Source organism: Melospiza melodia, chromosome 3, assembly GCF_035770615.1.
Source record: "Melospiza melodia melodia isolate bMelMel2 chromosome 3, bMelMel2.pri, whole genome shotgun sequence".
NCBI classification, from domain to species: domain Eukaryota; kingdom Metazoa; phylum Chordata; class Aves; order Passeriformes; family Passerellidae; genus Melospiza; species Melospiza melodia.
Genome location: NC_086196.1, coordinates 46,830,466 through 46,858,414, shown reverse-complemented (window position 1 = coordinate 46,858,414; position 27,949 = coordinate 46,830,466). Strand labels below are relative to the sequence as shown.

At 41.5% G+C, this 27,949-nt stretch overlaps 1 protein-coding gene across 1 annotated transcript; it reads left to right on the top strand.

The window, feature by feature from the left end:
• The first annotated feature begins 636 nt into the window (after positions 1–636).
• Positions 637–25,931, top strand: GPR137B (G protein-coupled receptor 137B). The gene is made up of 7 exons (XM_063151601.1): positions 637–1,144; positions 9,818–9,867; positions 14,670–14,892; positions 18,711–18,864; positions 20,800–20,924; positions 23,720–23,844; positions 25,327–25,931. The coding sequence occupies exons 1-7, from the start codon at positions 776–778 to the stop codon at positions 25,436–25,438; spliced, it is 1,158 nt and encodes a 385-aa protein (XP_063007671.1). The 5' UTR covers positions 637–775; the 3' UTR covers positions 25,439–25,931.
• The last annotated feature ends 2,018 nt before the right edge of the window (positions 25,932–27,949 follow it).

Below are 27,949 nucleotides of genomic sequence, written 5' to 3'. Positions count from 1 at the left end.
CAAAAGCAACCAAGAAGAAAAGAACCTGTAACTGCATGCATGCTTTGGTGAATTTAGATGTCTAAGAGGTTTTATTTTGTTCCTATATATGCTAGGTTTGGAAGTCCTGATGTACCTTTTCTCCTATTCTAATGAAGCATCTTATAAGAAAAATAACAAACTGAATATATTAGATTTGCTGTGCCAATTGTGTAACTCTTTATAAACACAAAGCTTTCTGCAATGGCAAGCTGAGCTGTTGCAGCTTAATACAGCACTTTGAGTTTCAAGAGTACCTGAAGGTGTTTAAAATGATTTCTAACAAAATGCAGCTAAATGAAGTACTTGTTAAACAGGAAACAAGAAAAAAAAATCCTACGAAGATATTATTGTCTGCCACTGGAAAAGTGTCAGGTACTTGTTTCTTGTAAAAAATAGAACATTACTTAACTAATTTAAAATCCAGATAATTTTCCTTAGGAAAAAAATTAGCAGCAAACCGTTCAGGGGCTGGTGGATTTCTTTGTTTCTTAAGGATGGCAAAGATTTGTGCAGAGACATCAGCAAAGAGCAGCTTTCTGAGCTGTTCCCTGCCAATTGCTGACAAAGGCAGTCCTAATGAATCATTCTGAATTGTGATCATGTGCTACCAGCCCACAGTGAGCTGCCAAAGAGGAAGTGCAGCTTGTTTTCTTTCATTTTCTTGATTCCTATGCTGTAGGAAGATGAAAGGAGAAGGAGGAGGAGGCAACAGCGGCAGCCAAACTTAAATAATTCTGACGATTCCCGATATCAAATGGAGGCCCCTGAGTGGGACCCACTGAAAAACGACACCCTTCCGCCGACCCTGACGCCAGCTGTCCCTCCGTATGTGAAGCTGGGCCTGACCATTGTATATACTGTTTTTTATTCACTGCTTTTTGTGTTCATCTACGTCCAGCTCTGGCTGGTCCTTCACTACAGGCACAAGAGGTTCAGTTACCAAACTGTCTTTCTGTTTCTGTGCCTGTTTTGGGCCTCTCTTAGGACAGTGCTCTTTTCATTTTACTTCAAAGACTTTGTCACAGCAAATTCTCTCAGCCCCTTCATCTTCTGGCTTCTTTATTGCTTCCCAGTCTGCCTCCAGTTTTTCACCCTGACCCTGATGAATCTTTACTTCACACAGGTAAGCAACAGATATTTAAATCTAGCTGAATGGTAAAGCCTTATTATGTGAACATCATGAGAAAAATGTAATTTACAAATGTACCTTGGCAATGCAAAAAGCAAATTTCAGTTGTTTATTTGGGTATTTTAACTTCTGGTCTATATGCCAGTGATCAGTGTTACCATGAAACCAGAGCCTGAAGTGATCACTGCGAGAATATCAATTAACACGTCTACTGTCTATAAAAATAATTCAGAGACCGGAGAAAAAATGTATAGGAGAGCTTGGAATTTGGACACCCAAAATGTCTTTTTATTATTATGCCCTATTATTGTTGTTAGACTTTAAAAACCTCCTGTCTTACCAGACTTGATCTTTGTGTGCAGTCAGAATTGTACTGTCTAATTTTGCCAGCAACAAACCCCCAGTCCCAGTTTTTTCATAAGTTGGCTGACGTTTCTCAGTGAGGTTTCTATTATGTGTATAACAATCGAAACTGTTGATGGAATCCTACTGTGGGCCTAAATTCCTGTTAGGATCTGTATTACAAACAGCTTTGACTCTTTTCAGTAACTGCTGAGTGTTGTGCACAGATACACCCTCTATTTCAAGGACTCTCTGATGTAAAGGTAAATTCACTGTATATTGGAGTAAAGGAAACAGTGTCTCCATTTCAGGAAGAGGTCTTTAGAGCGTATCTGTGCCATGGACATCTAAGAAGTCAGATAAGTTAAGCTGCACAGGGCTCCAGGTTGCTGCAGCTAGAATTGCTTGGAAATATTTATGGTGAGCGTGGTGATCTTGCACTTGGCTGAAGGACGGGATGTTGGCATGCTGAGACAAAGAAAGGCTGCTGGGCTTGCCTAAGATCTCACAGGAAACTTGCAGGAGGGCAGATACTGAATTCTTTACCTCCTCATTCCCACTGTAGTGCCTGGAGCAGGATACCAAGCCTGCACTCATGTGGCCCTGATCAAAGTCCACTTTCCCAGTGCAGGAGCAGTTAGTTAGGAGAGCATCAGCCAGCCCTGGAGCACACCAGGCAGTGCTCTGGATGCTTTGGGTGTTGCTGTGTGCCCCACTTGGAACCAGCTGTGTGCCTGGGGCTGGTGCTTCTGTAGTCCCCATGGTGTGTAACAGTGCTCTGTAGGGATGACAGCCTTATCAATTCTGAACAGCCTGACTGGAGACATCAGGCTGCATGCAAGGGCTGCTATCCCAGAGCTGGAAAAGCAGCAATGGTAAGCATGACAGCTGTAAGAAGATCACTTGAGTTGTAGAGGGTATTAAATACTTAGAACCACATGCCCAGTTTTGTGCTTAGGTTTGCTTTCATGGATTCAGTGTCTGAAATGTCTGCTAACTCATCCTGCTCCACTCCCTGGTACTTGAGATATATTAAGGGATTACAGGAACCTTTCATCTGCATACTACTCAAATCCAACTCAGGCATGTGGTTACCTATGCTTTATCCCATAGCTATGGTGAGGGTCATTTGATAACTGTGCTGCTTTCAGGGTCAAATGTCCATCAGCACACAGTCCAGCCCATCACAGTGCTGGGGCTAAGTCACAGCCTGGGGTCAGACTCTTCCCTCAGACACGCATGTGGGGCTGCTGTGGAAGCCTGGAGGCAAAATGCAGCATCCTGGCTCTTGGCCAAGAGGAGCCTGGGCTGGAGCGAGCACAGGGGGGGCACAGCAGTCTGTGCAGTAGTGTCAGCACTCAGGAGGCTTAGTGCTCCATGTAACATTCCTTTTGTCTGAAGAAGATCTGAAAAGGCAGCACACAGAATGCAGACATTTGTCCTTTTCACTTATTTTTAGCGTTGTTGTCTGATAGCGTGCAGGAAGTACAAGTCAGTGGTTGGAAACAGAAAAAAAGCTAAGGCTGTTGGTTCTGCCTTTGAGACAGAATTCCTGCTTTGTCATCCTGAGTTCTCCTGATCTTCCTCTGAGCCCCTCTGAGAAAGAGTGGAATAGTTACCTGGCTTGAAGACCTGCTGTGAGGCTTTTGAAACAATATTTGCAAGGGACTTTCAGAGTTTGTGATGTGCGTCATAATCTTCAAATACCTTGGGCCACTGTAGACAGACTTAAGAATAGTATTGTTGTTTGCTCTAGAGCTAGTTGCAGTCAGTGAAATTTAATCTCAAATATCTCCCCAGCTGAAACAAAGGGTTAAGAAATACATGCACAGCCATTTTACGAATGCATGACAAAATAAGTGCATGTATTTTTAATTCACTGTTATTAATTCTTTACTTCTAACCATTAAAAGGTGGTTTGGCTTGAAATTCAGCATCTTGTATATAATGTACATCTAGCTTTCCACAGTAGACAAGCAAGAACTAGTGTGGAAGGGGTGGAGAGAGAAAATTTTGTTTTCAGTAATGGCTTAAAACTTCACAGACCTGTTTAGAAACAGCTTTTATCCTTTTGTTCTCTAGAAGACAGGCAAGAAGGGTCTGCAGCTTTGTCTCATTGCATGAAACTCCTGCTATTTCACTGGTGCTTAGCTAGAGGGAAAGAAGTGATCTGTGTATAGTATAGGTACAGAGCACTGGAGGAGATCCCATGGGATCTCTGGAATTTGTAGGTTTTTATTATCTGCTGTAGAGCACCTACCATTCCTAAATGTAGCACTGCTAGGAAAGCACTTGATAAATGTTGATGTGAGAGGAAAAAAAGTGGTTAAAAAATATTGCAAATCCTCCTGGCAAAACAAATAACTCATTTGGCAAGTGCCAGAGGGCATTTTTCAAATAATAAGCACCTTTGAACTTGATGGAAAGTTAGCCACAACTATTCTCTTTTTTAATAGATATCCCAAAGCCATAGGAAATTTCAGATGTGTTTTATGTGTAGCAGGACAAATGAGCCCTGATGACATCAGCACAGCAGAGTTTTGTCCCCAGACCTGAGCATCAGCAGCTGCAGCAGAAGAACCTCTAGTGTGTTGGAGCAGGTTGCTAAAGGAGGGGAACTATGAACAAAAGAGAAGTTAGAATCAAAATAGTTTTGACTCAAAATGGGATCTTTGGGTTAAGAGCCAAGTTCAGGGTCCTTTGATAGAGTTGTAATGCCCTACTTAGGGCATGTAGAAAGGGTGCTGCAGATAAGGCTTATAGAATATGGGTTACTCTCAGAGATTCCACACTGGAGAAAATGAATATGATTTTTAATGGAATAAGTAAATGTATTAGAATTTATTAATCCTGTGTCTGTATTGATTTCCTTCTAAAGAAAAATAGTGATCTATGCTCTCAGGAGGGGAGGCCCTCTGCTACTTGGAGATCATCAAAATAAATCTCAAATGAAGATGAGATCCAGTGGCACTTTTGTAAAACAATAGTACAACGCCAGCAAGTAACAGCTCTGCACCAAGATAGCCCCCTGATCCTAATCCACCACATGGGGAGCCAAGGTGTATTTCCACCTCCAGACCAAAAATCTCATAGAGATATTTGCCTCACACATGCAGCTTCCTATGTTTTATTTTCTGATAAATGACATATTTTCCATTTTAAAGGGAAAGAAGTGGAGGATCCTGCAGTGAGGCATCCCAGGCTAATGAAAAATGTGAGGATTTCAGGACTTGGATACTCCTTTATTTATGTCCTCAAATCTTCCCTGTCCCTGACAAGGGGACACTGAAATGAGTCCTCAGGCTTTACAGTTAGTGCTGTGAGTAAAAGACTAAAGAGTCTCTGGGAAAAAAAATAAGTTGCCTTTTCTGGTGCATGTGAGGGGTGGGCAGAGAAGCACTTGCTTCACTTTGTCCTGTTTGCTGAGGCTTTGCATTTCCCTGGGGAACGGAAAACAAATGAAGCAGGAGAGAGGCTAGGATGGAGGGTTACAGGCTCAAAGAACAAGGTCAGGGCCAAAGACCGTGAGCTATAAATTTCCCTCAAAATCCCAGGCCTCCCCTGTGGCCAGGCACAGAAAACAGTTGGGTGGGCTCTAGGTTTTGTCATCAGGTTGGGAACTTCTCCAGGAGGGAGGGAAAGTAGTGCTGAGCTAAAGAGCTGTCAGACAGTATGGGTGGAGAAGGCTGGTAGGCAGATTTTGCCTCTCCTTCCTCCTCCCTAACCACCTTCCCTTTTCTTTGGCATCTGGATTGAGAAACTTACCCTGCCTCCCAGGCAGTGCTGATAAAATCAGGGACTTTCAAATGAAGAGAAGTTGTACAGAGTAAGGCAGTTCTGAGGGGAGCTGGCCATGCCTGGCAGGGTGAGGTAAAAACAGCACAAGGCTTTCAGAAACTTTTCATGGATTTCAGTGGAACCAGAGTAAATGGTAGCTCTGGGAGGAGAATTAAGAAAATTCCTCATTCTCTAATTACTGAGGATAGCATTTCAAAAGTTCTCACCAGTGAGAGAACAGAGAGGGCTTTTTATTTTGGATAATTCTTTTTAGTAGAAATTAATAAATCATATATTATAAAGCTTATTATTCATTTATAACAATATTTAGATGTATATAGAACTACACAGGAGTCTAACTACATATGGTAAAGCATCAGCAAATATGTTTGCTGTAAAATGTTGCCCTTACTATTGTATCTACAGAAGACAAATTGCAATTGCAGATTGGCTGGCTGTCAGCATCTGACATGAAGGATGAGGTCATTTGACTTAGAAAATAATTTGATAGGAAAGCTGCTCTTGGAAGTTTACTGTGGCTGTCAGCCCCCAGAATCATCCCTGTCCTTTTAGGACTATTTTTCCCAATTTGTGGAAGACTGAGGATGGTAGTGAGTCACATTGCCCATGTCTGTAGGCCTTACAAGCTGTGTAGAATTTAGAGAGTAGAAGGAAAACCTGCCTGTTTTGGGAAATCTGATCCAAATAAAAGAATGAACATGGAAGAAGGAGAGGAAGGGGAAGGTGGGCCTGGGACTGAAAGATACACAGCTGAAGAAAGGTACATGTGCTGATGATGAGATTGTGGCATTATTTTCAGGTTTCAAAGGGAAGTTTGCATGGAGTGTGACAGAGGAAGAGAGAGACTGTGATGAAAGGAACTGGGAAGGGAAAATGCATGCTATTGTTCTTATAGGGTTTGTGACGTGAGAAGTGGTAAATAAAGCTGAACTTGTTCCTGTGCCGAGGGCCAGCTTGAGACATACGCAAGCATTTACCACATATCTGAGGCTTTTTGGTGAGCTGAGCTGTAGCTCCTGTAAAAGTGAATTAATCAGCTAGCACAGGGGAGATTTGTGCCAGTCATCACATCAGTTCATCTAAATCAGAGCGTGGACACGAAAATTGCTCCAGGGAGATTTTATTTTTCTTTTGCTTTGGGAATATCTGTCTTGGCTTTGACAGCTGTTTCACTGATACCTATAGAGCCAAAGTGGCTCCTGATTAGCTGGAACCCCCATCAGCTACAACAGCCTGGCCCTGTCTGCCTGCTCTGCTGCCCAGCAGCTCTCCAGAGCTGTTTGCATGCCATCCCCACTCCTGGGGCCTGCTAACATGTCTCTAAGGTCAGCTGTTTACATCAGTTCGTGCAATGGGAATTTTCTCTGGCTGTATGAAGAGATTTTTGGAGTCCTTTTGAACTGCTGCAGTTTTATATGCCAGACATATACCTCAGGGGAGTGGAGGAGGGAGTGTGAGAATCTCATTTGAGGTTTCCAACCCTTTGGCAGAAACAGAGAGTCAAAACAGGATATTTCTCCTTCAAAGAACAAGCAGAAGGGGAAATACTTTTACGTCTAAAAAGTAACCCTTTAGACATAAGAAAATTAGCAAGGACTTTCACTGCGTTTTCCATGCTCATCTTGGGCCTCTCTGAAAGATCTTTTTAAAACAGCCTGCTCTCTGTTTGCTGTTTAGTCTATTCTTAGGAATAGTCTGGTTTGCTCTGGTTTGCTGGAAGACTTACTTAGATGACTCAGATATTGACTGGAAGTTTTCTCAACACTGCTGCGAGGAGGGGCCATTGAGCAACCAGGCTCTTGAGCTAAATGCTAAAAGCAAAAAGCTGCACCCACACATGTGAGGTATATTGAGATCAGCTCCTGACATCCTTACTCCCACTGAACAACCCTTTATTCTGTGACAATCCCATTGCTTACAGCAGGGCTACTCATGAGCTAAAGCCCCATCAGTTTTTAGGCAAAAGTGGCAGAATCTGGCTGCCTGTGCTCCTGCCTAGCAGTGAATTGGTAAGAATTCTCCATGCCTTAAAGTGTAGCTTTCATTCTATATAGCATCCTTTTCGTTTGGTGGGTTGGTTTTATCTTTAGTTTTGGTGTTTGGTTTGTTTTGTTTGTTTTTTTTTCTTTTGTTTGGGTGTTGTTTTTTGTTTTGTTTTTTTTTTTGATACAGTACTTATTTTCTTTCTTAATGGTCATTTTGCTCTGAAAATTTCAGAACATGTATCACCTGGGACAGGTTCACCAAATGCAGAACCACAGTAACAGCTGCTTTGGTGATCTTGAATCTTGAGATCCCGTTGGATCTGCAGCAGGAGCATCACATTTGGTTTTACCCAGGTTATCCATGGAGATTTTGTTGGGCAGTGGTTTTGGATTGGTCACAAGTACCTTGTGACTTAAGAGGGATGAGTAGAAAATTTTTGGGGAACCACTGGAGATGGTATTTAGGAACTTGATATTTGCTAGGTTTCGTGAAACCAGAACAACTCATTGCCCACTGGAAATTGCTTGTCATGTGAAGTTCTTTGCAGAGGCTCTGAACTCTTATGTTCAGTGCAGCTCATGAAAGATGTCATAATTAATGGTAGAATGTGTATAAGTGATACTCACAATAGGTGAGGATTGTGGAATGACCCTAGAGACGAGGATTACTCGTTTAGTTTCATTGAGATCAGGAATCTGCTTCCTCCCTCCCTTTCAGAATAAGCAGGGTAGGCAATAAATCTTGTACAAAATGTATCTGAGAAGTATTTTGAACCTCATCCCTTCTCTGAAAGTGACAGCTACTCTTTATGCACAGCAGAAGTGCAGAACATCTGCAAGCCCCTTGTACCTTTCCTTTCAAAAGCAAGTAAATAAAACAACCTAAAACTTCTTCCTGAACTTCTGTGAGATTTCATGATCCAGGAATTTGGAGAATGAATCACAAAACTCCTCATTAAGGGATACTATCAGAGATGTTATCTATTTGAAAACAGTATCAATGGTTGCAGAATATTTTTACAGAGTTTTTTCTCCCAAGCTTTCAATTTTATTCTCAGTTTGCTGAAAAACTCAGTGTTCTCTGCTGCTTCAGCTAGTGCTAAGCAAGATGAAGCATCACAAAAATAATTTCCATGTCAAGGCAGCTGTTTATGGTGAATAGGAGTTAAATGACAAGTTGTTCCAGGAGATCTGGAACAAGTTGAGCCTGATTTTCTCCAGATCTATGTCTCATGATTGACTCTCAGTTGTTCCCATAACTGGAGAATTTTTTACAATATTTTGCTATGCAGAGTCTCTCCTGTTAGGTGATGCGTAGAATCATTATGTAGGCTTCTCCTCACAGAGGACATATATTAGATACATTGATAGAGTTCCTTTTTCCCTTTAAGTCATTGATTTTTAGAAGGATGATAAAGGATACTTCAAACATTTTCCCATCAGTTTTCTGAAGTATTTTAAGATTAGTAGAGGCCAGATAAAGAGACTGACAGGCAGACACATTTCTACAGTCACATTGTGATCATTTAAGTCCTGTTTCCTTGGGAAAGCATAATAATTATAGCAAATATTATGCAAACATAACTAAAGGGCATGCAAAACCAAGATAAATGGATAAGATAGCAAAACTTGAGGAGAAAATGATTGGGAAACTACCCAGAATAAGTCATACATCATGAGGTTTTTATAATACTTGTAACCAGTGTGCTTTGTTGTTGGTTTAAATGAACATTTGTAAACTAAGTTTTTGTTTTGGAGCATTTGTAAACTAAGTTGTTGTTTGGAAACCATGTTAGCTTATAAAAAAGCAGTGGTACTTTCAAGTGATTTTTTAATAAATAAGATACAAAACATGGTAATATATTTTTGTATAATTTCTGATGATGGTTAAACAACTATGACTGATGGCTCCTAGCTACATTACAGAAAACTTTGTCAGTATTTTATCTTTTCTGGTACAGCAAGCCAGCTGCTGGGCATGAGCTCTCCCTCTGTAAAAGCACATATTGTTGTACAGAGAAGAGACAGTCAGCAGAAGCCAACCTCAGAGTCAAATAATGAGTTTGGCTCTCAATGGTATCTCTTTGGCAATGCAACAAGAATGTGAAAGTATATATCTAATTTCAGGCCAGGTTACTGTGATAGGCTCTTCATGGGAACATTTGGCCTGGTGTGAGCTGGTCTGTGTGAGAGACATGTACTGTCAGGTCATGTAAGAGCCTACAATAGTTTCCCTGCATGGTTATGCTGGCATTGATCCTTTTGTTAATACTGATATAAAGGACCTTATTCCTAAACCAGAGTAAGGGAAAATAATAGTGTAGGCAGTTTGTGTACAAGTGCATCTGATCACCTGCTGAGTGGTTCTAGTACTTTGCTTAGAGTTTGCCTGCCATGGGCAAGCAACCCATGCAAATCTGTTATGTAATGAAACCTGTCGTGGCATATCTTGTGGCCTGAGAAATAGAATTGCTGTGACTCACACTGTCTTTCTTTGCTGACATGTATACTATGTTTGATGCAATATTTTTTTGTTTTGCAGGTAATTTTCAAAGCTAAGTCAAAATATTCCCCAGAGCTACTGAAATACAGGTAAGAACTTTGCAAGCATTCAATGTGGGAGGGAAGAAGCCTACTGCTTGAGAAATATAGTTTCTAATTTGTGATGCTCATATTTCAGCTCTTCATATTTGTATACCAATGTTTGATGATGATGGTTCTGAAGCCACCTTCTTCCTATGACCTTTAGGGGACTGTGTCCTTTCTCAACACAGGGATCATTTTTAGACAGTCACATATTTCAAAAGCAAATATTTCAAATGCAAGTGGAAAACACCTACCCTGGGGATTTGCGTATTGGTTCTTAACATTGTATTACTAGGTAAATTCAGATCCAGTGCTGAAGAAGCAGAGTGATGTTTTGTTTTTTTGACCGGAATGAGTGGGAGTGGGTATGTTTTAACCTGTGAGGTCAATGTAATAGAAGTCTTAAAAGTTTTGGGAAGATGACTGACAAATTGTGAAGAGAAAGAGCTAGGGAGAATGGGTTCAATTTCATTATGTGTTTGGTAGCTTATAGATAACCTCCCCTGACTCCACAGAGCTGAGGTTATGGTAGATTTACATTTAGGTGGAGAGATTCATTTGGCATCTTGTTGTGAAGGAGAAGCTGTCAGGATGTATTTGAAGGAACCCCAAAGGGCAGTAATGTCCAGAAAGCTTAGGAAGAACTCAATAAATTAATGTTTGTTGTGCCAATGCTTAAAAGCCTCAGTTGGGCAATGCTGTTTAGAAGGAGGAGAGAGAGAGTGACTGTCTCCATTCTAAAGAAAGAATTTACAATATGAATTCAGGATAGGAAAACAGAATAATTTAAACTGCAATCTGAATTGTCACTTGCTGACTGTTAGGAGAACATAGTACTGTATGAACAGGGCAAATATTATCACTGTCCTTCTCTAGAAATTTGTTATCCTACTGGTTTTTCATACAGCTTGTGAGGCAATCATCTGCACCAAGTGTTTTGGGAACTATGTTTGGGATAAGGGCAGTACAGTGAGAGCAGGCTTGAGGTGGGCTGGGGAGAGCATGGGAAATGCAGAGTGTGATGGCTGATTCAGGAATCTGGACTCCAGGCTGAACTGCAGCTTTGTACCCCCCTTTTGCACTCTGGTTCCTGTGAGAAGAAAATCCAGGAGTATGGGCTGGCAGACAGGCAGAGCACACCCCAGGCAGGTCCCCCAGAGCAGACGAGGCTGCCCCTGATGGGCACATGGGCAAGAGAGACAGAGAGGATTGCTGTGCACAGGGCCAGCTCAGGGTGGTGGAGGGCTGGCTGTGGACAGGTCCCTGCATGGCTTTAGAGGTGAGAGCTAGAAGCTTTGAACCTCATCTCTTAGTGATGCTTGTGGCAAGGCTTTATTCCTGAACACTGCTTGAAAATGTCTTTCTTGAAGCACAGGAGCTCGTGATATTTAGTCAATGCCTGTGAAGTGACTGCATTAGCGACCTGCATGTAGCTTTTGGAGCATTTTGTTCCTAAATACAAATGTACTGTGGCTAGAATTACTCATGCACAGCCTACCCTCCTCATGAGAGTTCCATGTCCACCCTGACTCTTCCCCACTGGATTTCTAATACAAATCACTCTTGGATCTGGCCCAGTTTTTTTCTTTCTTGTTCAGCTATGTTGGTAAGGGATTTCAGTTGTATTTTAACATCTCAATTGCAGCAGGAGTGTGGTTAGTTTGTCTAAGAGAGCTATATTAATAAAGCTGACCTAATTTCCTATCTTACACAGGGCAATTGAAATTATGTAATATGTGCACAACCACAGATGACTTAATTGTAACAAGCTAGTGGAAGAGCACAGACTTACATAGTGGCTTGTGCTGGGAAGGACTTTTAAAGATTATCTAGTCCATCCCATGTCCCATGGGCAGGGACATCTTTCATTAGATCAGGTTGCTTAGATCCTGAGGGAGAGATAAATGATGGAAAGATTAAAGGCCTACAGGACTAATCTGCACCTACTGAATCCGATTTTTCTTCATTACTGAATGTTCACTTTTTCATTTTTTCCCTCCATTTTCTTTTTTAAGTGTGAGACCCTATTGCCCGGTATTGCCATTTTTGCAACAGATGATGGCAACATAAATGGGGCAACTGAGAGGTACTGACACAGGTCTCAGAAATCGGAATAATTTCAGATGCCAAAAAAAAAGTTCCTATAAATCCTATTGGGGATCCAGAATCTTAAGCAAACTTTATTCAGAACAGCCTTTATAATATTAGGAAAAGTCTCTGTCCAATTTCATATTTAAACAGTCCTTCTGCCTGTCTCCCTGGACTTGGGCATGTCTTACTGTCACCAGGTTTTTGGATGAGGCTTACTGTGCTGTGTGTGCATGTCTTGTTACACACAAGCCTCAAGCACTGCATACAAAATACAGTAATTTCAAACAGATTTTCTTGTTAAATGAGGCAGATCTCACTGCATTTATCTAAGGTTTTGTTTTCAGCTCAAAGAAAAACTTATGGGTGCATTCAGCCTGACAGAGAAGGAACAGAACAGCCTGGTGTGTGTCTTCCCCAGCCAAAGCAGATTACACAAGGCTCCTTTAAAGACGGTCCCAAAGTGGGGATTAGGCACAATACACCTTTGAACTTTCACTTGCACTTTCACTGATGCAATCTGGAAACGCCTCTCCTGCCCTGCTTTCCTGTTTTCTATAAAATTCCATGTGCTTCTTCATGCCTTGTAGGTGCACTTGTAGTTGAATTGTAAAGATACTTTCTGCCTTTAATCTGCTGAGACCCTAAAACCCTTCCCCTAGAGAAACAGTCTGCATCTATATCAGTGCTTTTCCATAAATTCAGCAACAATGCTTCTATTGCATTGCAAATCAGGCAGCCATTTCCCCAGCCACATCATGTTTAGAAGGGGGCTGGAAGATCCTCCTGTGAGGAGCTGCACAGCTGAGTGGCCACGACAGCTCACCCTGGCACATATGGGAGTGTGTGGGCATGGGAGTGTGAAAGCACTGGGATTTTTTTTTGTTGTTGTTTTTTAGTTTGGGGGGTTTTTTTTGCTGAAGTCTGCAGAGGAGGAGCCTGTCCTGAAAGCTTCTCAGCCTTGCTGGTTGCAAGCCAGCTTGATGCTGCATGCCAGCATGCAGGCTGTGCTGCAGCAGAAGGTCCTTCTGGGTAAGGTGAGCAAGAGGAGAGCATGTACTTGCCGTCCCAGAAGCAAGGCAGATGTAAGAGTGTGCCCTTCCTCACAAGCCCCCACAAGGGGACTAGAGATGGGACTTTGGGAGGGGAAGGAAAGGAAGACATGTGACCACTATTTAAAGACTTCTGAGCTACTAATAAAAGCTGTAAATGTACCACCATTACAGAGAAAACCGTGTGAGAGGGGAGCTTCAGGAGTGCAGTGCTTCCTGCATTAGACTATGAGGTTTAAAGGAACTACCTCCAGCTGCTTATCCTAAAAACAGAGCCCTGCCCTGGGAAGTTAAGAATGAGCACAATCTTCCTGCTGAGAGGGAATTTCCGTGCCTGGCAAGGAAAAAACAGCATCCTTGCTCGCTGCCAGATATAGCTGGAAAGAAAGGCACTGATTCACAAGCTTGTAGGCTTTCAGTTCTCCCTGTAACACAGTTAAACTATCTCAAAGGTGTATCTCCTCCTTTCCTGCCCTCTGAAAGGAAGCCAGCTATGCTTCAGCTTTGTAACTGCATTGATGCTAACCCAAAAGAATATGAATGTGTGAAAGGAAAAGATCCTCATTGGGTAAAGTATTGTTAAACAATTGGAACCGGATTCCTCAGGGACAGTCTGTATGTTTGTTGTATGCCAAATTCAAAGTTCCCAACAGGCATGAAAAGCTGGGGCCAAAACCTCTTGTTCAGTGACTGCAGATTATGAATCTTATCAGTAATTTCCTTGGTCAGCAATGATAATGAACTAAGCAAATGCTTTAAATGGAAGCATGCTCTTTTTTTTTTTTTTTTCCTAATGGAAAGCCCCACGGGTTTGTGTAGGCATAAGGAAGAATTACAACCAATAATAAATTTAAAAATTACATACCATGTAATACCTTGATTACATGGTATGCTTATATTCTAAGTATCAGTGCTGGGTAGGTTGGAAAAAAACCAGCTGGATAAAAACAGTCCAACTCCTGGGCTTATGTCTGTCACATTTCAGTTCCAGGTCTGCTTCTGTGGTGGTGTAAACACACATTTTTCCTGGCCTAGATGGCAAGATGCCAACCCAGAATCAAGATGCATAGTTAAATTTCTTGATGTTTCTTTTAAGAGGTTGACCATGACCAAATTGTTTAGAAAAAGAGACAGAGAAGGAAGCTAGGGAACCAATAACCTGGAGATTTTTTCTGCTGTTAGACACTTCCCTAGTTTGATATCTGATGACAAACATTAACAGTCAGTGATGCTTTACATGGCAGTGGTGGTATAGTAAAACCAGGGTCAAAACCAGTCCATTCCAGGCAGAGGTTTTTTTCTGGGAGTGATTAGGCAGAGGGTTTGTGCTGTGTATGAAGTGCACAGTCTAAAAAGTTGCATGTATTTTTTAAGTAGTTTTTGAGAACTGTGCTGTTCAATTTCTGCAGCAGTCCTCTGTGTTTTGCTGCTTGATATTAGTTGCTTTACTTACAGCTTGTTGTGTAACTGTAAAAACAGGTTTGAAATGGGCTAGGTTAATCTCTCCAGCAATCTGGAGCACTTTGATTTTGGCTCAGGCAGCTGGTTACTCTGTCAGCTGTGGCAGCCCAACAGAGGCAGATTTCATTTCCCAAAGTGCAACTTCCAGCTCATGATTGACACTTGCTGAACAATATTGCTAAAACTGTTTTCTTCTCACTCTCCCAGGTTGCCCCTCTACCTGGCTTCTCTTTTCATAAGTCTCCTCTTCCTATTGGTGAATTTAACATGTGCAGTATTGGTGAGGACACAGAATTCAGAGAGAAAAATCATTGTCTCTGTCCGGGTGGCAATTAATGACACATTGTTTGTGCTGTGCGCTGTTTCACTCTCCATCTGCCTGTATAAGATCTCCAAGATGTCTTTAGCCAACATTTACTTGGAGTCCAAGGTAAGGTACATTTTCAGTTCTTTTCAAGTATCTTCTAAGATACAAGGGCAGTGCAAGGCAAAGCCACAAAGCCTGAGAGCTGGAGGCCTTAAACTTCACAGTCTGCGCTAGGCTGGCCATCGTGCTTAGTACATGAATTAAATATTAAATGTTACCAAGGGAGCTTTTGGTTAAAACCAATGATCCAAAATATGTGGTTTTGAGACAGATTTTGCATAACTTTTTGGCTGGAGTTTCTCACAGCTCTTTTCAAGCAGACAATGCTTTCTCTGGGTCCCTTGTCTGACGACCACTTAATTTCAGTACTGCAATGTAGAAGTGGCCTGTACTTCAAAATCCTTCAGCTTGTCAAATCATTGACTAAGTTAACTGTTTAAGGTAGCAGCATGCTGAAGATAAGCCAGACAGAGAAATATGAATCTCCCTTTATATACTTGCATATTCTTGTATATATTCCTATAGATAATGAGAATGTGTTTTAAAAGATAATCTATTATAACTTAGCCAGCTGGGGGAAAGGATTAAAAGGTGTCTCCTATTATTCTACAGGATGTTCTTTAAAGAAATATTGGTAGGTTTATATCTTTGGACGCATTCAGTGGTCAAGGAGCTGGGTGGCATCAAGTAAGAACGCTGTGTTGATTATAAAATCAGTGATGATGTTTTCTATCTATAAATAATGAAACAGGGCTTTAAAAAGTCCTTGCACTTGCAGAAGACAGTTTAATCTTGAATTATGAGTTTAACCAATAACATATTGCTGTTACCACACAAAGCCTTTAAAATCTAAGGTTCAACTGCTATTAAGAAAACCTTACCATGGAATTCCTCTCTACATTTACCTAATCAGATGAAATAAGTACATTTCCTGTTTAATCAAATCCGGCCATGCTGCACAACAACTAAAAGTTCAGGACTGAATAGAAGATTTAAAAACACAGCTCAGTTTTGTTTCTTTCAAGCCTGTCATTTGCTGACCAAAGGGCACTGGCAATGGATTATTTTTATTAGTAAGAAAAGTTTTTCTTGTGCTGCAAATCAGAGAGGCATAAATCTCTGTAACAAAGCAGTGTTAACCTAAAGGAGGCTTTGGGTCTGTTTCAGTTTGGTTTTGGTTTTGTTGTGTTTTCTACTTCTGTGGGAAACCCAACCTTCCTTACTCCAAACTATTTCACAAAGCCCTAAGGTTCTCTAACATTACTGCAGACAGGAAAGGACAGAACACTCAGCTGATGAAAATTTGAGTGTGGAAATGGGAATTTAAGAGTGTTTTGCTCCTCTCTGCTGACCTGAGATGGGAGTTCCTCTGAGGACTTCCAGCAGGGTTTGACTGCACATAATTTAGGGATACAGATGACTGAAACTATCTGTGACTAAAACATCCTGGTTTTATCTGCTACTGTTAAGCCAAAAAGCTATCCAGACAAGAAAAATCCATTCTCTGCAGTGATATGACAGAATACTGTTGGAGATAATGCAGTCTCTGTGGTGCATGTAGGAAGGCACCAGTACTGGCAGCCTTTTATTTGCATTTCCCATTTGCTGGTACATATCTTCCAACCACACGTGAAAACACATTCATCTCCGTGGCCTGGCATGGGGAACCATCGTGGTGCTCTGTGCCAGGGCTGTGCCAGGACCAAGGAGGTCCTCAGCCCTGCCCTTAGGTGCTGGCTTGGGCTGGTTCTCTGCTGGGACACACTACCAGCTTGGGGCTCCCCTTCTTTTCTGCAGGGGTCTGTGACAGAAAAACTGTTCCTCTAGATTTATTTTCACTGCTTCTTTCTCCCTTCACCGATCCACTAAGTTCATTTAAAGTATTTGAAGTGAATGGAAGCAAAACCCAGGACACTTTTATCTGCTTTTTTGTATTTGGGATGGTAATTTGTTAAATCTCCACACATTTAACTATTAACTGTTAAAGAATGACAGCTATGTAGGGAAATCTACACAGGGAAAAACCAGCCCCGTTCTGCTCTTTGCTTCTGCTATCTGCAATCTATAAATGCCACCGAGCTGGGACATGGTATGTGCCAGTCAGCAGCTTCTCTCTGCTCTCTCTCCCTCGGTTTCCATGACAGCACCACTGACTTGTTGGTATCGAAGGAGAACAGAGAAGTGCCTAGCAAACATTTCCTCTTTAAAGCATTTCCTGCTTGCTGGTATTGCCACAGCTTTCACCCCTGCCTGCTATGGATCTGGCTTCAGTTCCTGAGTAGCTGCAGTCTCTTGGCTCACTCCTGACATGGCTGCAGGTTATGGCCTGGTGAACGGCGGTGTTTGCAGGCTGTTATCAGCTGGAATTCAGAGACATTGCATTGGGTATTTTCAGAGCCTGGCTGTTCACTGAACCAATGTTATTTTACTGGGAAGACAGGCAAGCTTGTTTTCCACAGACTTTTTCAAATACTCCCTGAGCTTCTCTTAACTTATGCTCACTGGGGAGGGCAGACTGAGGAGCTGGGTCAATAAAGCTGCAGGGCTAACACTCAACAGCGTGGGTGAGCAGCCCTGCAGCCCTGGTAGTCTCCTGAAATCCAGGAATTCAGGACATGGTGGCTTGATGACTTCCCCTGATACTACTTTAGTCCTTCTGCTGTGTCTACTCTGCCAACCACAGTGCTTTGAACCTCTGACCCTCAGCTGCAAACCTGGAAGCAGTGTGTGGGCAGAGAGAATAAGATGCAGACTTTCCAGTCTCCTGCACTGATTTAAAAGGTCCTGTGGCAGGGAAAAGCAGCTTCTCTCTCAGCCTGTCTCTCTCACATAGATGAAAGGAAATCATCCTCCTGGTGTGAGTCTCTGCCAGGAGAGGGAGAGGGCAGGGCTAGAGAAGCAAATGACTGCAAGGCAACTTACCTCTAAATGGACACAGCACATTTACCCATCTCTCCTCCTTTAGTTGCGCAAAGCACTATTCCAGAGCCATCAACAAAGAATTTACTTGGAGTTTCTTTCAAAGCCAGTCCCATTTTTGTACATGTGCCTGCCTCTCTGATCAGACTCACACAGATCCCTGCAGCCATGGCTCCTGGATTCCTTCCTTCCATGCTTCCTTCCTGCTACAACTCCTGTGCTGATGTCTCAGCCCCTCTCAGTGACCCGGTCCACTTGACATAGTGGCAAGTCAGACACTTAATCCTCCCACTGGATCAAGGTCTTTCCCCTGCTTTGTCCAGTCTTCTCTCCATGGCTTAGGAACTGTTCCAATTTCACCCTGCAGTCTCATTCCTCTCCTTGTGCTCAAGCTGCCACTCTGACTGCCCTGCCATGGTCACTCAGCTCATAGGCTGTGCTGCCACTTTGTCTCCTCTGTGTTGACATTAGCTGAGGCAGGATGTTCTGTTCCTGTCTGTGCTGTGTTTAAGTGCTGACTGTTATGACCTGCTCTGTACTTGTGAAATTGGTGCAAAGCAAGCAGTTGTAAAAAGATGCAAGGTTGCATCATGCTAGCCAGCATCTGATACAGGATGCTCTGTAGCTAGTGCAGAGCTGAAGGCTGAATTCTGTTGCTCCACCGCATGCCAAGTGTGGGTCTTCTGTGTTTTCACTGCTCTGAAAATAGCACTTGTTCAATAAAATGTAAAAATTAGTCACAGCCCATCTTGCTAAGGGTTGGAACTGCTACTGTTGCCTGGAAACCACTGTGCTGATAAAATATAGGAATATACATAAAACAGGATATGTTAGCCAAAGAAGGAAAGACAAAAAGTCAATTGCATGAGACAGACTAGCATGACAACTCTCGAAGTCCATGCAAAGCAAAGTTATTCTCAGCTTCCCCTATGAATAATAACCTGTGCTTAAATCTCTTCCAGGGCTCATCTGTCTGTCAGGTGACAAGCATAGGAGTGACTGTTATACTACTTTATACCTCACGAGCCTGCTACAACTTGTTCATCTTATCGTTTTCCCAAACCAAGAAAGTCAACTCTTTTGATTACGATTGGTACAACGTGTCAGATCAGGCAAGTATGAAAATATTTGCTAATGAGAAAACCTAATTCTCTAGCTGATGATTGACTTCCTAAATGCTATCACAGGAGGAATAAATATATTGAAACCCTATTTATTTCTTTTATTCAACGCACTAAGATTGTTTTGCTCCAGAAATACAAATATCTGATCATTTCGGCATAAGGATAAAAATTCCAGTTCTGTCCTAAAAGGAAAAAAGTAACCACAAGACAAATAAATTTAAAAATCAATCTTTTGTTTACATTGATTTTGTTGTCAAAAGAAAGAGCACCTTTTCTTAAAACATGTATTGTGTCCACTGTAATGTACTTAGAGAATCAGAAAAAAAGTACTTGATTCCACTGAAATGCTCAGCTCTAAGACATCATAACACCTCCCACTACCATCCAGGACTGTGGGGTTATTTACTTTAATTCTGGAATTAGCATGATAATTTCTGTTGTTTGAGGATAAGGCTATGACTCTTCCCAACCTTTAATTGCAAGCAACAATTTACACTGCAAACTAACAGTAATAAAAACTCTAAAGGAAATAGCAGGAGATTCTTTGTTGAATTCTAATAAATTTCAGTATCTAGCCCCTTTCTTTGCTTTGAAGAGTGTATTTATGTCCCAGTATTTTTCCAGCTCTGGGCCAGGATCTGGATCATGTGTATCTTTTATTTTGGTCTCAAAATCCCTTGTCTCCCCTGCAACCAGCAAGCACCTGCAGACCCAGAGCAGTGTTCCCAGCCATGCAAGGACCTTGTATTGCCCAGGTGGCCAAGCAAACCTGCAGCCATTAACAAATTTCTGTTGAGCAATAGGTAAAACTCTAATTAAGAAGTAGGTAAAGAGTAGGATAGGATTGCCCTGAGGATCTTGTTATGAGTAAGTTGAGTAGGGTCTGTCAAGGGACCTTTAATCAACCCTGCTGCAGTGCAGAGAAGAGGACTGCAGGTGTTGCCAGCGGAATCAGAGCACAGAGGTTTAGGCAGAAGGGCATTAGGCTCTGACTTTCTCCTAAATCAAACAATTTCCCTCTTGTTAAGCCGTGAGGAGTTGCTGCTGGTCCTGGTGACCCTTTGCAGGGGACAAACAACTTGTTCTCTCAGTCCTATAGTCTGGAGTAACAGGGGCTGGTATGGCCGGACTTAACTTGGTCCTGTTTGCCCTCTGGAGGCAGAGGTTGTTCACTGGGAGCTCACTGGAATGCTTTTCAGCCCTTGAGTTACTACTACATTTTTTGAACATCTATTCTGGCTTGTGACATTAGGGTTGCATGGATTTTGGGGTAAGTTATTTGAACTATATGTAAAGAGCCTGGAATGAAGGAGTGGGTACTTAATCTGGTACCAGACTCAAAAGACACTTTTAGAATTACAGCCCAATAAATGTACTGTAGTATTGCTCAGGTCAGAAGCACCCTTTTCTCTTCTTTACCAAACACATGAAAGGACAAGATTTGCCCTCTGTAGCTATGGGCAGTGCTGGAGGTCTAGAGAGAAGATCACAGCTAATGCTGCAGTGCCAGCAGTTATTCAGCCTGAGAATGTGCACCAATTTGAACAGACCCAAGCCTTTCATTTTTAAAAGCAATGCCCTTGACCGTTGACTGTTCCTTTACAATTATTTCCAGCAGGAAAGGGATTGGAAAACTAGTTTCTCATCACCTGAATTTTATCACTTCATCAAGTGATTGCTTCCCAGGCTTTTAAGCTGGGAAGACCTCTGTATTAAACTGATATTTCTGAAGGAAAGATAGCAGGAGGAGGAAAGGGAAATCATGTCCCCAAGATAGCATATTGATTTTTTACTATGCCTTTCTTTAATCATTAGCCAGATTGATCTGGCTCTACAGAATGGAATTTCTGGCATTGCCTCCTGCACCTTCAAATGAGCTGCCATCTTTATTTTTAAACACTTTACTCTTTTACTTTTCAACAGGCAGATCTGAAATGTCAGCTGGGAGATGCAGGTTACATAGTGTTTGGAGTGATCCTTTTCATCTGGGAGCTCCTGCCTACTTCCTTGGTTGTGTATTTCTTCCGTGTCCGAAACCCTACAAAAGACCTAGTAAGTGGAATTTGTCAGTGTGTTTGCTAGTGTAATGTCCAGGCAGTTCTGAGGGGCTCAGCTGCTCAGGGATCTTTTGCTTCTTTATGTTCTGACTTCTCTTTTTCAATGTGTCCTTGGCAGAATAAGAGCAACCAAAACTTCCTGCTTCTTTATGCTAACTCCTCTTGAAAGAAACTCATCAGGTTTATCCAGAAAGAAAGGCCAGGTTCTCAGGCAGGTTATCTAAAAAAATCAGGAAATTTCTGAAGTGTAGGGACAACTTCCCTTTGAGATAATGCAGCATTTTACTGGAATCGGTGGAAAAGGAGTTTGTTATCCAAACTTGGCATCTTTCATCACACAGCAGTGAAAATGCTTGTGTGCTAACAGCTCAACAAGGTTATGAAATAATAGTTGAAGTTTTTCCAAGTCAAAGACCAGTGGCCATAATAAGCACTTGCTGACTTGTAGGCTATTTCAGAGGACCAGAAATTAAGGTGTGAGTTGTAAGGATAATTCTCCATAAATGTCCTTGATATCTAAGTAGTTAATAGATGGACAAGCATTTTTTGTAGCTGTAGGCAATGTCTCCAGGTGAGGTGGTTGAAAGGCACACAGGCAATACCAGCCCTCACTAGGATTACTGAGGTAATGTCTCTGTTTCTGTAGGCCAAATTAAACCAAAGCTAATATTATTCAAAAGGGATGTAAATGGTAAATACACAAGTAAAAGAAACAACAGAATAACCTAGATAAGGGGATGGGTTTTATCCTCATGTGCACATTTCAGAGACAATGATAAAGCAGAGATGAACAAGGAAGCAGTACCTGACATTGCACTAGAAAACCTGATGGATCCCAGTGCCTATGACAAAACCATCTCAGACTCACTCCTGGTTAGGAGTTGTTAACCAGGACAACTGCAAAGAGAAGAAATGTTTTTAAGTATAGGCCAGAGGTCCTGCTCTTCTAAAAAGTGACCACAGAGAGATCTCATTTAATTTAAAGTGGGCTTAATAAGACTAGACCTGGTAGCCAAGTTTGGATAGTGTGGGGAGATTCAGAGAGAATGAAAATAATGGAAGTAATCTAATCGCTCATTTTGAAAAGCTAATCCCATGAAGGTTTGGAATCCTAAGCAAACAAGAGCTCAAATGGAGTCAAACAGGCAGCATTCTCTCACAAGAGCATGGCAGTAACATGTATAACATATTTTTGCATTGTAATTTGCAGAAAGCCTTAAATCTCCATAAAGATGCAATTCAGAAGAGGCAATCAGTGATACTGCCTCAGTATCTGCAATTGTGTACTGCAATCAGTATCACTTCTTTTATGGATATCTTTTTTTAGTGTAAACAGTATTTGTCACATGGTTTAGGTCATATATAGATTTTTTTTTTTTTCACATAGGACAAATATTTATTGGGAGACCAGAAATAAGTAGAACTGAACCAAAAAATGAAGAGATTGTAGCAAAAGAAAGCTGAACTTCAGTGTGAGGTTGCCACAAGAGGGAGACCAAGGGCCGCAGGATTTTAGGCTAATGCATTCAGTAGGCTGCTACTTGGCTAGAAAGCTCGGGGTTAGAATTAAAGCTAACCCTCCTTTAGTTAAAAAAATCATAACAACAAGTCTGATTAGGTAAAAATCAAAATTATTCTTTAATTTTTAATAAACAATCCTGAGAAATAGTTCTTTGGTTTAATGGTTCATTTGGGACGTCAGAAACAAAAAGTTTGAATAGAGGCATCCTGCATTCAGCATTACTCAAATATTAAATAATTCAGTGAATATTAAACAATTCACTGAAATAATAAGTGCTTATAGCCTGGAATGAGCTGTCTGTTGGCTCTGGTGCTGACACAGGTTTACAGCAGCATGTGGCAAAATGGGGACATGACAGAGATGCACTTAATCCTCTTTCCATCTTTGTCAAAGTTATTTAACACATAAAATAAAGGGAGAGATCAAACTGCTGTCCTTTTTAAGGCCAGGGAGAAGATGTCATCCTGGCTTATCCACAGGCACCCCTCTTCCCTGGGGATGGGAGCAGTGGATCAGTGGTTGAGGCTCAGTGGGTTCTTAGATGTCCCTCTGTGCTGTTTCTGAAATCAAACTGATTTCTTGCATCTTGTATGTTTTCTGTTCTGATTCACAGGGAAATGCTTTGTAAATGAAAGTGTTATATGTACACTCCTTTCCCTGTTTTGTCAAAGGACCTGACCTCAGGATTTGACCCTCACAGCACAATTGACCCTCACTGTAGATTAGATATTGAAATTGCTTGGTGAGGGCCTAAGGGACTTTTCACATGTGGGTTCACTAAACAGGATGCCAAGCTTCAACATGATCAGTTCCTGTGGTAAGGGAGGTAAGGAACCAGAAGAGAGTGTTAGCAATGTGGGAGGTAAAAATCAAATCTCTTTAGATGTTTCATACCTTTCCTTCAGCTCCTCAGCTGCTTCCTACTGCTCACTTCAAGTCAGCTGCCTGAAAGCATGAAGTATCCTGGATGGACAGGAATTCAGCAGAAAGGTTGAATGCAGACTGGTGGCTTCAGAAGAAGGTCAGGTGTTAGCTGAGAAATAAGGATAATAAATAGCTGTTGAGATGAATATCACTATGCTGGCAGACATGAACAGTAAATGCAAAACTATTTCAGTTGTCTTCAGCAAATGCAAAACTGCATGTTTTATTTTGGAAACCGTGAGGTAAGTTGGCAGCAACTTCTTCTGGAAGTCAGGCACCAGGCAATTGATAAACAGCTATTTGATAGATGTTGCAAATCCTGACTGAGGTTTCCCTTCCCTCAGGCCAATGCAGGAATGGTCCCAAGCCACGGCTTCAGTCCCAGGTCTTACTTCTTTGACAATCCCCGCAGATACGACAGTGACGATGATCTGGCCTGGAATATTGCACCACAGGGGGCACAGGGCAGGTAAGACACAAGAGTGAACTTCTTGCTGCCCAAAACAGAAACTGGAGGAGCAGGAACTCTGACACACCACAGAAGATGGATGTGAATTGTCTAGCTGCAATTGCTGTGTAAATCCCAACAGGGTGAGGGGAAGCAAAAGGGGAAGCTGAAGTGGACAGGCAGCACTGAGTGACTCTGGGGGTCCAAGGGCACTGTAGACACCATAAAGACACAAGAATGAAAATCGTTACATAATTTAAGAATTGTACCAACGTACTGCTCATTGAAAAACTCAGGTCAGAACTTTGTTTCATCCTCTATTTCTTCCAAGAATGGCTTCAGAAATTCCATTTACTCATTCAAATGTGAAAAAAAAGACTGCCTAGAAAAACAGCTGTCTCCCTGCTCAGGCAGAGCAGGGAAAAGCTGGACAGCACAGGCAGCATCTTGTGATGGTTGTAGCGAGAGGCCTTTCAACTTAGGTTGCCCTGTAACATAGCTAAATATCTGGAAGGTGACCTGAAATGAAGTGACCATCAACATTCCCACATGGTGAAAGATTAGAAAAGTCCATCAAACTGCTGAAATCCCACACAACCCAGAACTGGCACAAAAATTCTGTCTTCTCTGCTCAGGTGTGATGTTTGGGAAAGGATTCCAGTCCAGGAAGGAGCAGTTCACATGAAAAATGGTAGCACCCAATTCAGAGAAGGAAAGGCACTGACAGGACTCTATCCTGCCCTGAAAGGAGTCTCAGTTGTGTTATCCCTTTGCTGTTGCTTTAGCTACACTATGATACGAATATATTAATGTAACCCAGATCTAGTTCTTGTCACTCATTCAGATGAGACAGTGTAGTCACTGTCTGTGAGCCCAGACCATGGCTCAGTGAAGTTGCACACTCGCTATTTACAGTTATCAGTCATCCTATTCCTGCATTAATTATTTTTTCACATAGTAACTAAGCCCATGGAGGATGCTAGAGGTGGTTTTGAGCCAGCCTGGTATCACCCTGTCCTCCACACTGAGCCATCAGGGAGCCAGCCACACTGGTAACACATGCACAGCTCCCATTGGAAGCCAAACCAGCCACATGCATTGGGAGAAAAGACAGCATGGCAGAGCTGCAAACCGTGTCCTGGGCTCTGGGACCCAGACACAGGAGGTTTAGATCTCTGACAGGCCCTTGCAGTGCCAGGACTTGGCAGGGATGAGCAGCACCATTTCTGGGATTTTCCAACACCTTCCTGAACAGCAAATCAGAAAGGGGGGGGGTCTTCAGTGAGTTGAGAGAATCAGGAAATAGATAATGAACATTTGGGCCAAAATAATTGACAGATTGGAAAAATAAATAGCTGACTGTACCCCTGGTTGGGGGTTTATTTTATTTTTGCACTTCAGCATGAGAACTATCTCTACATAACTGCATTTCCCCCATGTTCTCTAACTAGATGCTTAAAGAACCAATCTGACAGTCACTAATTCTTCTATTTTCTTTCTCAGTTTCTCTCCAGACTACTATGACTGGAGCCATCAGAACAACAGCTTCATGGCTTACATAGGATCCCTCCAACAAGATCCAGCGCTGGACACAGACCGGCCGAGCCCTATTTAACTTCAATCAAGTACAGCATTCTAGGACATTCCAATGTTACAGCCAATGTTCCAAAAAACAAAGCTTAGCAACTTTTCTTCACCTTTTGGTTTTTAGAAATTTTCCTATGCACACATAAATGAAGAACCTTGCCATGAGCTTTTCATAGTTCAAGGAGAAGTATAAGCTAATGATTTAAACTTTGAAGACTGTTCCAATTAATACCTTGTTCTAAGCCATGGTATTTTGGCTTTGAATAGAGTTGTTAGAAGGTATAATTTAACCATTTTTATGCTCATTTTAAAAGAGCAAATTTCATGAAGTGAAATGGCATAATTATTTTCTAAGTATTTTTATTTTTACACTGTGTATAGTTAGAAATACATTATTACGATCAATATACTGTAAACACATGAATAGATTTTTCAAATGCATGACAGTTGCAATTTTTATGTGCACATAAAAGCCTGTAAGAAAACAATATCAACCCAATTAAATACTTCTTTTCAAGTTACTGCTATGTCCTCAGAGCACAATTTACTCTTTGGATGTCACTGCTTACTCAGTGTGGTGTGATAGTTGGAGGCTAAAAGTTATCTGTACCCTATATTCTTCTAAGAAAGTAAGAAAATTTTATCTTCTCAGCAGCTTTAGGGACAGTCTCATAAGAGTGGAGGTGAGCATCTGCTCCAGCTGGAACACTGTGAACTGCAAAGCAAGCTGAAAATTTGTATGCTTGAAAAAGTAAAGCTATGCAATCATGTCCATGAATCAGAGCTACATATATTACATGGAAGAGTCAGTCAAATACCCCACCAGGGAGGGATACATAGAACAGTATAAATAAACAGACTTGTTTATTTATTAAGAACCTGGGAATTGCAGTGTGGGAATAGAGCAAGAGCCAGGAGTACATAAAGCAGTAGAACCTCAAAAGTGCCTTTCTGCATAACAAGCAAGCAGAAAAGTTGTGCTTCAGCCTTTCATCTTCAGGGATAAATGTAGTGAGCTCTGGGGGGGGGGGGGGGGGGGTAATGGAGGATAAATAAGGTTCCAGGATGTGACATTGCAGACAGTAAGCCCAAAAGTAATTATTACTAATCTAAGGCAAACAGGAACCCTGACTCTACTTCAGGTCTTCGTATTATGCCCAGTTCTCAGCAGTGAAGAACTCTGCATCCCCAGCATCTCTTTCTCCTTATCTATGTGGAACAAATACTGTAACTCAATCCACATTTTCCAAGGAGAAAAATACACTACTTCCAGTAATCTTTACTTCTATGAAAGTATTCAATTTTGAGGTGTACTAAAGCATGCCCAAATGGTGGACAGGGCTCATATTTTCCTCATGCTTGATTTCAAGAAGTACAATAGTTGAGAATTCTTGTACACATTTCAAAGAGAATACACAGGGTAAAAAAAGAAGGGATGGGGAGTAGATCTGATCAGATCTGCTTGAAAGCCAAAGACAGAGCAGTGCCATACTCCCACATCAAGACTTCCACAGCATCTTTGGGTTTTGGGGTCTTTGTAGGAAAGCCAAAGCATGAGCCTTGCCTCCAGCAGAAGTAAAGTATTTGCCCTCCAAAACTTACATTGCATTCTTCACGTATATTCATGGAAGAAAAAAGCCTATTAAAGTATCGGTCAGATTAAAAGAAGTAACCCAGGATTGGGAGAAGAACTGAAATTTTATTAAACCCTTTGGAGTTCTACAATCATGTTTGTACAAAACTGCCTGAAGACCCAGTGCAAGACAAGCCTGCAGGAATTTCATTTTGTCCACAGCAGTAACAGCTGCACAGTAAAAATGTAAGAGAATTCTGCACTTAGAACAAACTTCAGCCCTATGTCCAGTATGCACACAAAAAAAGTGGAATGGCAAGTGACTGTAACCAACCATAGTAATGAACTAAATATTCTAAAACACAGGAGATTTGATCAACAATGTGAGAGGTAAGATCTTTAATTTATCATCACCCTTGTAACAGGCACTTACCTAAGCTGGGGATGAAATACCTCTACCAAATTTTCAGTAAGATAATTTGTTAAAAATGCATACATGGAAGGAAAAAAGACACTTCTTTTCCTTTTAGGGAAATAATTTCAACATGAAGACCCCCATTGGATGAACAAACCAAAAATAATTCACAAAATTGATTTTATAAGATATTCTGAGAAAGGGACAAAACAGACTTAATTTCTAAATAAGCCTTTTTGTATCTTAAAACAATCGGACTTAAGCATGGGCTACATTTGGCACTATCCGTACAGAAACATATTGTAATTCTACAATGGATTCCTGATGTGTACACACACCACAGTGCAATGTCAACAGCAAGAAATACACAGGTTACCTTCATCTTTTGAATGAAATTTAAGTGAGAGTGAAAATCTGCTCATAATTTTATTCTTACATGACTATTACAAAAAATTTAGGTAATAGCTACCAAGTGTCATTGCAAGGTAAATGAAAAGCAAAAAATATATTTTCAAATGAAACACCAAAAAATTACATCCACAAAAAGAAGG

What these genes read in the sequence shown, in the direction of transcription:
- GPR137B (XM_063151601.1), top strand. Translation starts at nt 776, where the DNA reads ATGGAGGCCCCTGAGTGGGACCCACTGAAAAACGACACCCTTCCGCCG. An exon ending in ACATTTACTTGGAGTCCAAG is followed by an intron (nt 14,893 to 18,710) that starts GTAAGGTACATT and finishes AATCTCTTCCAG; the next exon opens with GGCTCATCTGTCTGTCAGGT. An exon ending in GAAACCCTACAAAAGACCTA is followed by an intron (nt 20,925 to 23,719) that starts GTAAGTGGAATT and finishes CCCTTCCCTCAG; the next exon opens with GCCAATGCAGGAATGGTCCC.